Source organism: Fragaria vesca, linkage group LG1 (genome assembly GCF_000184155.1).
Source record: "Fragaria vesca subsp. vesca linkage group LG1, FraVesHawaii_1.0, whole genome shotgun sequence".
Lineage (NCBI taxonomy): Eukaryota > Viridiplantae > Streptophyta > Magnoliopsida > Rosales > Rosaceae > Fragaria > Fragaria vesca.
In genome coordinates this window covers 15,959,791-15,969,808 of record NC_020491.1, presented here as the reverse complement: position 1 = coordinate 15,969,808, position 10,018 = coordinate 15,959,791, and the positions used below count along the sequence as shown (strand labels likewise).

The 10,018-nt window shown below is 37.8% G+C and overlaps 1 protein-coding gene across 1 annotated transcript in view; it reads right to left on the bottom strand.

Moving 5' to 3' along the window:
• The window catches only part of LOC101314128 (uncharacterized protein At1g04910-like), a 7,013-nt gene extending 3,901 nt beyond the window's left edge, over positions 1-3,112 (bottom strand). Inside the window, exons 1-5 of the mRNA XM_004288288.1 lie at positions 2,903-3,112; positions 2,056-2,134; positions 1,171-1,238; positions 673-761; positions 389-566 (exon numbers count right to left, since the gene is read on the bottom strand). Coding sequence (XP_004288336.1) covers positions 389-566; positions 673-761; positions 1,171-1,238; positions 2,056-2,134; positions 2,903-3,082 — 594 coding nt within the window. The 5' untranslated portion in view covers positions 3,083-3,112. The remainder of the gene's footprint in view (positions 1-388; positions 567-672; positions 762-1,170; positions 1,239-2,055; positions 2,135-2,902) is intronic.
• Positions 3,113-10,018: the final 6,906 nt, after the last annotated feature.

The following is a 10,018-nucleotide window of genomic DNA, read 5'->3' as shown; positions in this document are numbered from 1 at the left end:
TATATACTACTACTACTACTTACTACTTACTTACTCTCTCTCTCTCTCTCTCTCTCTCTCTCTCTCTCTCTCTCTCTCTCTCTCTCTCTCTCTCTCTCTCTCTCCAAAAGAATGAAAAATAAATGGAGAGCAAAATAATATTTTCTGAATTACCATAAAAATCAAACAATTAGGTTGATGAGCCTTTATCTAGAGCACGATTGATCAAGTAAATCAATATTGACTATCAGAGCAATATTAAAATGAGAAACCATAACTATAAAGGCTTAAATTGGAGTATGGAGAATCGTGGAAACTAATCCAACATCACTGAATAAAAGTTGCAGGAAGGTGCTCACTCTAGAACCAGACTTTTGTTAAGGGTGTTGAACTTCATAACATCAGTTACCTGATATTCTTTCCATAGCTGTGTCATGTCTTCGTAGTAACTGGTGCTAGCCCAGGACGTGAAATGCTTCCTGGCACGAGGAACATTCGCCAATTCCAGTGGGAGCTCCTTGACAATCTTGACATCTTCTCGTAGAGTTTCAATGAAGTGAATTTCATCAAATATATCTGAAAATGTACTGTGATTCTAAGAAAGTTTAGTCAAATGAACCAGATGCTAAAATGTTAAATAGTAAACTAAAGCACTCAAAACACCTTTAGAAGGAACTAGAGCATTGTAACAACCTTGAGTCATGCCAGAATGAACGTTTATCCAATTGAGGAATGACCAAGGTTGCATTCATAATGCGTGCCACAGCCACCACGTCTGCAATCTATGAAAAGATTACCATATACCATTACTTAAATTCACCAATAAAATGTTTACACAAAGAAAAATAAATGGAAACAACTGACAGAAATCAATTGTTTGCAGCACAGAAAGCATCAAAGACGCGTAACATGCAAGGAATAGATCTACAGAGACATTGATTTTTTTTTTCTTTTTTCTAGACCATCTTCTGTCAGTCTAAAGTTGGAGCTTAAACAGTATGCCTTAGCAAGTTATTGTTTGTACTGATACCTTAGAGAGTATAGAAGCTAGAAGTTACATTAAATTTTATATGTAAGCTCTCTAAAAAAAGTAACCAAAATGTGATTATAAGTGCAAGTAAACACAATAATAACCATGAATTCTGTAGCCTAAACAACAACACATGAAAAATCAGGATCTCAGTAACGTACGCCTGTTCGCATCTGATTTAGTCCTCCATTACTTCTCACAGTCATGTAGTGGTCCCATCCAGTGGCAGCTGAAATTGCATATATGTAGTATTTAGACAAGAAATAACGAGGATAGAAACAAACAAACAGCATGAATAAGTGTTTTCAGACGCATGTGTAACTATCTGGTTTACCAAAGAGTGTAAGGAACACCACAAGACTCAAAGGATGAGGGCCAAAATGAGTATCTTGCATGTGTGTGCTAACATGACTGTGCTTCTGTGTGTGTGCTTGTGAGAGAGAGAGAGAGAGAGAGAGAGTAATGGTGACGTGCTAACTAAGAAGAGAAATTACTGCATTACCACCTCGCTCTAATCAATAAAATGGCTGCGGTGGGGCAGATACCATGATGATCGTGGCACAAATAAGAACACAGATTATTTGAAACCTATGGCGGGGTCGAGAGGGAAGACCAGTGGGAGAGAGTTAAGTTCTGTGCACCGCTATGGGCTTTAGGGATTAAAATATTTGTTCCATTATTCTTAACTAGCAAGCAGTTGAAATATTAGCCCCAAAGCTCCAAGCTTTGAGTTAGCATTAACAGATGGGCTGCTAAGCCTTTATCCCTAGCTGCCCTCTTTACCTAGAGTCCGCCTCCTTGTACATTGCTTTTTGTTTCAATAAAAAGCTGTTTCTTTCCAAAAGTAAGAACGCACAGAAATAAGTACTGTGAATGAAAAAGAGCTGTGCTTTAACTTTTCCCAGCATTACTTACTGGGTAGGATTCAATACAATGATTCAATGAAAAAGAACTGTTTTTTAACTTTTACCAGGATGACTTCCTGGATAGGATTCAGTACTACAGTAAAGATATTACATATAGAAAAAGACATCTATGATTCTTACCTTTATATCTAGAAGTTGGCTTGACACACGGGCGTAAACCGTAGCTATGAGGAGCATCCCAAAGGTCTGCATCTGCCATCTGCACAATGGAAGCTTAATGCCATTTTTAGAAAGAAAATAATAAATTGAGGAGAGGGAAGTTATTTAACAATTATGTATTTAGCCACAAGGGGAAGAAAGTGCTAATTGAACAGACTAGAAAGTCTTATTTAATGCCATGTGACCATTTCGTAAGAAAAGAGTTACTCGTTAATATAGTCTATAGTTTGAGAAGGGTTGGGGATCGGGGAAGGCCAATACGAAGGTTGCCCTTCATATATTAGGAAAATGAAATACTGTAGCTAGGAACTCAGAGGGGTTTCCAAATTCTAGAGCAGTACATATTTCGTTTAGCACATTACTCATATTATAACAATGCCTTACTGATGTGGAACTACAACTATGCTATCGTAAGTCCATTTCATTCTTGTATGTGTGCCTCCACCATTCTTTTGCAGCCTGTCTTAATCCGTAGTTTTGCCAAATACCCGGTTTCCTAGTTCCACCAATCCGGACACACTCAGCAAGGTCTTCCCTAAATAATTCATTTTTGTTGTGACTTCTCAATCACAACAAAAATGAAACTAAAGTTTGATCCAAATGCACAACTTCCTCAGTGTCCCTACTTCATATGCAATCAAATAAGACATTCACAAAAACTCACTACCCTCAAACCCAATCAACCTTTAAACACAAACACAATGACCCAGTTGGCCAGTTCCTAAAGTATCAATCTTTCATTGAATTACAAACCCAAATAAAGAAAAAAGTAAAAACCCAGTTCAAATAAGAAGCGAGGGGACGATACCTGATCAGTTTGGGAACCATTGTGGAAGAAAGTTTGTTGCTTTTGTTCATCGTCGGGGAGATGCCATTGCCTTGAGTGGAAGATGAAGACCAAAAAGAAGAAAGCAAAAATGAGGATTAGGTTGATTTTAATGGGGTGTGGGGACGGAAATCTGGGTCTGGAATAGCCTCTCCGTGCCATTTTTCCTTTCAGCTATAGATCTCTACTATCATCGTCTTTCTTCTTCTTTGCTCTTTTTCTTCTTCTTTTCGCTTTTTTAAATTGTACTAGTAGGTTCCAATTTTCTTAAATAACTACTTATTACGATTCATTAATAATAATAATAATAAAAATAATACTATTGTGTTTTTTTTAATTAAAAACCGGTGCGGCTGCTTAACTTTAATTAATAAAACTGTCAAATACAAAAGGGACGACATTGAGTCTAAACCCCTTATTACAAAAACCTAAAATAATATCAGAAGTCTCTACAAACATGTCTTCAACCAGGTAAAGAGTAACACTTTATTTGCAAAGAGTACTACACTAATGATGACTTTATTTGCTTTCACATAGCGGTGATATGCTGGAAGATCAGTAGACATGTAACACTTTTATACATCTTAATGTCTAATAAAACAGTTTTTCAACTATGTTATCGTTGGAAGATATATCTGACGAAGCTTAGCTTCACCCTACCATTAGACGACAACGTCCATTTGACGAAGCAAAGAACTTGCTGCCTACCTAAAGTAGACATGGCTTGTTGAGTGCCAACACCAGCACGAAGCCCATTCAGCCCCTACAAAACTAATAAATAGAAATAAAGCAAATTAACAAAATAGAAATAAAGCAAAACAAACAAAACAAAACACATAGAAAGGCCTAAAAATGAGTCTAACCCTTTATTTCAGCCCAATAGGGGCCCAATGACAACCCCCAAGCCCAAAGACTTATACCAGCCAAGTATCCAGATCTCCCGGCCCGACATAGAGGTAGAGCTACCCCGCCACCATCTCGTCGGCGTTGAGCCGCTGTGGAGCCTCCATAGTCGTCCACCCGATAAAGCCTAGCTTTTAGGACCCTCCCTCCAGCAATACAAGGACCTGCTGCATCAGGATCGAGATTCATCCCAGTATTAGTAAGCCTTCAAATCTAGCCAACCGTTGAATCCTTTCGACCAACACAGCCGCACCGATCCTTATAAATAGACCTGTAAATGGACCGGATCTGGAGCGGATCTACCTAGATCCGGATCCGGATCTGTAATAGAAATTTTGGATCCGTATCTGACCCGTTATCTGCTGGATCTTTGATAGCTAGATCCAAATCCGGATCCGGCGGGTAAACAGATACCCGACCCGTTAATCCGATCCGTTTATAATTAAAAATATTTTCAAATTTTAAATAATAATTTCTTGATTTTATCATAAATTTTCATAAAACAATAATGAAATATTATAACAAAATAAAGGTTTACATCAAAAATTGAATTACATGACCAAAATACTCCTTAACAATAAACTAATATATTCAAAATACTAAACCTCCAATGTATTTAGCAAAGTGTATAAAAAGAACATACGCATCAGTAACCTTCAACTTCATCAAATGATCATATTTTAGACGTAATTTAGACGTTTAGGTTATCCAAATAATTATTATATTATTTAATATTTATCAATAATATTATATTTATAAAAATATTATTTAATTATTTTTAAACTGATCCAGGTCCTTAACGGATCGGATCAACCTCGATCCGTATCAGATCCGTTTAATAAACGGGTTAACGGATCCGGGTCCTTAACGGATCAATCGGTCTAATTTTCGATCTAAACCCGTTTAAAAATCACGGATCCAGAGCGGGTCCGGATCAAGATCCGGTCCATTTACAGGTCTACTTATAAAGCCGAATCTTCCTCTGATCCCGGCTTGCTTCCCCAACTAAGCAAATCTAATCCACCCGAAAAGACGTCGAACACCTTCTAATCCTAGACTTCGAGCTTAAGACGCTGCCTTGCAATAAACAACCCGTCTGGCCTCACCCGATGTGCGCTAGCTAGGCCAGAGGCCATCGCCGGTGATGAGGAGCAGCCGGACAGGCGCCCAAATGCTCATTGTGTGTCCTTTGTCTCTCTAGGGTTTTTTCTCCCTAGAGCAGCGCCCGAGTTAGGGTTTTTTAATACTCCGTACATTCCTTTGTTTTTTTGAAAGGGGACGTTAATCCCTATATTGAGTGAACGTAGGAATATAACATGAACATGATCCGTCCTCGCACACTACGTAAAAAACAACCATGCGAAACTACCTAAGCATACCTAAGCAATCTCTAGCTAGGTCGGAAACCATAACCTTAAAGTTTAAAGAGTAACCGAGTAACCAAGACATGTTACGCAAACTAACTTATTCAAAGCACCTAAGACCACCCTATGTTGAAGGGAGCATCGCAGGAGCACCTAAAAACCCTAGAAATAGACCAAATCCCAAACTAGAATAAAAATGCCCTAGTCTACTAGCAGCCCAGACTAAAAACTAAAAAAGTAAAAGTAAAAACTAAAACAACCTAATTGCCCAAGGGGAAGAAAAGCAAAAGCTCACACACTTTGGCCTAACCCGATCCTAGCTACGCCTCCCAAAACATTTGACACCTCACTGTTGCCGCAAACGACCATTTGCCGCCACCAAGCTGCAAAGAGCCACCACGCCACAACCGCACCAGCACCCTGACTACATCTTCAAAGCCTCGGGCAACTGACCTAACCCATACGAGGAAGGGAATCCAGTGCACAGGATAACTTTCCAACGCCTTGACGAAGCCACCACCTTCGTCGCCTGGAAGCAGAGAAAGATCTGAGTCCGACATATACTCCACTAAGCACCGGCAACGTCAGCCATTCCTTGCATTGGTGCACACAACCCAAGCTGCTGAGAGACAATGAGCATGAAATCTGACAATATGTAGAAACCTCAAACCAAATCAAACCCAAAAACCAGGGCAAGATGAATAATAAGTACTTGTTAGACTCGAATATGTTTTTTTTCATTAGAAGATAGATATTTTCTTTACTTATTCATGGCTAGACGACACTTACATCCATCATTATCTTGCACCAAAAATGATTGAACCTAAGCTAACAAACTAATTGACATGTAACTGTCACTGCAAAATATAAACTCAACAATTGAGCCTGATCAATAGAAACTAAGAACTAAATCCCTAACCCTCTATGAAAAGTAAATCTAGTTGCCTAGAGACCGTAATTAGTGTACAACTAAAATTAGTAAGAATTTAGAGAAAATTAGAACTTAACTTCTATTGCTAGGTATGCTTAACTATATATATGAGACCTATAGATATTGGTTTCTCTTACATGTCGCTCTCCTTAGTGAAAGGGTTAGGGCTTCTATGAGTTTTTGCAACGCAACCATGCCTTCCACTGACGCCATGGTTACACACCTCGTCTCGTCTTTGACGCTGGTAGATGGTAAACATGCAGAGCCAGTGACTATGTCAACCAAAGCTTATCCTTGTGGGGAAAATTGTTGACCGCTTGGGAATTTAAAGTCTGGCCGTTCCTAGGGATGTTCCTATATGCATGGTGACCTCATGGGAAGCTGCAGGTAGAGAAAGCGGAGGGCCACATGTTTCTATTCATTTTTTAGGATCGTGCTAATCGTGATAAACTGTGGAAGGGGGGCTCCATGGGTTAGCATCGGGCTCTAGTGGCTCTGGCCTATTCTGACGGTGTTACGCCAATAGAAAATGTGTTGCTAGTGACGGCGTACGTCGTATTGTATCACACTATAGATGTCATTCATGCCTTCAGATATGATCATGTCATATCCATGATAGGTTACACGCGAGGTGATTTCAAAGAATTCGATAAAAATGCCAAGAAGGTGGAGAAGTTACGAATTAAGGTTGAAATTCCTTTGAATCGTGCTTTGTCTACCAAACAATGGTGTCTAGTGGAGCACACGGTGGAGTTTCGCCACAAGTTTTGATACGACAAATGTTTTGGGTGTTGCATAACTTGTGGGTTGATCACACATGCTGGTTTAGCGTGTGCTCATGTCGTCCTTTAGATGAAGAGGTTAACTTTGGTGTACGCATTGTGTTGCGTAAAAGGTCGGCTGCAATGTCGCTGCAAATGATGGGTTCTAATAGTGCAAGTAGCGGTGGAGGAATTGAGATGAATGGTGCTAGCTAGAGTTTCCTCACCGAGCCCAAATCTTGTAACGGATTTGGTTTTTAACTCTGCTGCAGGTTTCACAACGCCGCAAAGACATGTCATCTTAAGGTGAGTGCATGCTCCATTCCGAAAGAAAAGGAGCATGTACTTGGATGAATTTTCTTATTGTGGACAGAGTAGATGCTTATGCGAGGTTGAGAAGACTTCTATGGGTTCTCTATGATATTTTCAATCGATGGAGTTTACATCATAATTGTGTTTTTGGCACATAAAGACTACTTGCACATAAAGGCAATAAGTCTTTTCCATAAAAACACACTACGCCAATTTCACAATCATACGACAGGTCAGACGACAGAAGTCGTTTTTATTGGTCTGATTAAATTTTACGACAGACATTTAAAATTCTGTCGTTTGAATGTAGTAACTCGCAGACAGTTAAAACTAGCGTGTTCATGAGACGACAACCATCTGTCGTCTTAAAAACAAGAGAAATTTTACAATTGATATGAACATTTTAAGATGACAGAAGAGTATCGTCTCATTAAAACAAAAAAAATTTGTCTGACGGTGGTTTTTACTTAAATCAACTATCTATTCTCTTTTTTTGGTTTGAACTCAATTGTCATTCTCTCTCCCCGACAACTCTCATTCTTAACAAAGGGAAAACTGAAAACCCAACGCCCTTAACCAGATCTGTCCTCAAGCGAACTAAAATCTCAACGCTTCAGTCCCTTAAACCAAAAGAACCTCATCCCCACGAAGAACCCATTTCGATCTCCCACCCTCGATCCACCGGCCGGCCAGCGGAATTAGGGTTTAACAAAAGATGAACTTCAGTGCGCACTCATAGATTTTGGGTTCCCTGTTGTCTCTACCGGTAAGCTCTTTGACTCATTGTAAGCTGATTTAGTGTTTGCTTGGATTGGGTTTGGGAAATTAGGGTTCAAATATAGAATTTTCTTTGAAATTTGCTTTTGCTGGGTTTTGTTCATATTGGAGATGCGGGGTTTGTGTGGTAGGTTATGTTCACAATGGGTATTGGATTTAGTGGGTTGTGTTCATATTAAAGGAGTCGAGGACGAAATTGAGAAGGGCTGGTGCTTCATCTTGGGATGTTTGTCGAATGTTGATCTTATGCACACTAGATGTTTGTTAAATTGCCTCACTGGGCTACATTGCATGTTCTCACTTTTTTTTTTTTGTAGTAATGTGTAGAGTTGCAGTGAGGGATTATGAATAATGGATTATGTATTCTAGTTTCATAGATTTTGTGTGATTACATTGGGGTTTTGGCTTAATATCTAATTTGTGATGTTACCAAATGATCGATGTTTTGTATGTGAGAAATTTCAGGGACTCGAGAGCAGTCCTTGACCAGAAAGTGAGCAAGAGCAAGGTGATGGTGGAATGGTTGTCATTGGATCATAATGTGGGTATACAGATGTTAAAATAATAGATTGCAGGTACAAACTTGTTTTTGCTCCTCTAATTCTTTTGTAAGCACTCATCTATTGCATTTTTAATTTTTGTGCTGGAGGATTTGAGGAGAAGAAATCAACTTAGGAATATTTTCTCTTTCCATAGTAAGTGCAGGTAATCATCTATCTCTTTTTGAATTGCAGGTACAAAATTTGTAGAAGTTAAGATCTACATTGGCACATAGCTATATGTATACTTATCTATGCACTGTAAACTTCTAGATGTATTTAGGTACATGATGCAAATCTATGCAAATTATATTAGTTCCATCAGGGTTTATGGTTTTTTATGGTTTTATGTAATAGATAAATATGACTAGAACAAGACTTCTACTAACCAGACTCATAATTAATAGTTTATGTGAGTTCATTCTCTCTTTTATTAGTTATTCTGTTGCTCTGAGTTTATACCTGTACAGATGTTCATATATATGCAGGTTTGAACGTTATGTTTTTCATTTCATCAATTAGGCTTATTGTATTGGTTTTTGATCAAGGAAACTATGTGTGTGCTTGTAGAGTAGATTACCATTCGAGGTGGTGTTAATTGTGAAGCTACCACTCATATTCTAATCATCTTTTTCAGGTTGGTTTGTTTATAATCCCATCCCTTTATGTCTACGTACTCTACTTTTTTTTTTGATGAATTTATACTCATATATAGATATAGATATATAATTTCAATTATATGTAGCACCCAAATGTTGTATAATGATTTTGTGTGCATAGTGGCTTATTCTTATATGTTATTCACCAGGATTTGGTTTTTGTAAGTTTATGATAGTATCAGAGAGTGCGTTGGGTTGATGAGAGTTCCATTAATGGCTCCTTCAACCTAACAGAGATACCAAAAGAGGTTACCTCTTAGTCACTGTTTTTTGCCATTATTTCTATAAATGGTTAGATAAATTTATATTCCAAGTTTGCAAATCCAAGGACACTACAACACATAACCTTTTTTGCGGCGAACATTTTCTGACCAAACAAATTATTGGTTGGAAATAACACAATTTCTTACGAGTTGTCGGAAATGGTCAGAAATACAATTTTTTGATGAAAATTATTTCCGACGAAAATCAATCTATCAAAAAAAGTCGTCGGAAATAATTATAATTTGGCTGCAAAGGTTCCTGCTAATTATTTTACCGATGAGGTCCAATGTGGTCGGAAAATAAATGATCATTTTCCAACGAGATTTTCTTTTGCCGTAAATTCGTCGAAAAATAAAAGGTTTAATTCCGACAACACATAATAAGTTGTCAGAAATATAAAAAAAAAAGTATATTCAATATTATTAAAGGATAACCATGTTTTATTCAAAGAATAAAAAATAAACTTCACTTCAAAAATAATGTTTGATCATTCAAAAGAATTGAAAAGTACACATATGTTACTCTACTTTTTTAATAGGCGATATAAAGACAACCTTGAACCCTTATTTAAAATATAACTTTTTTTTT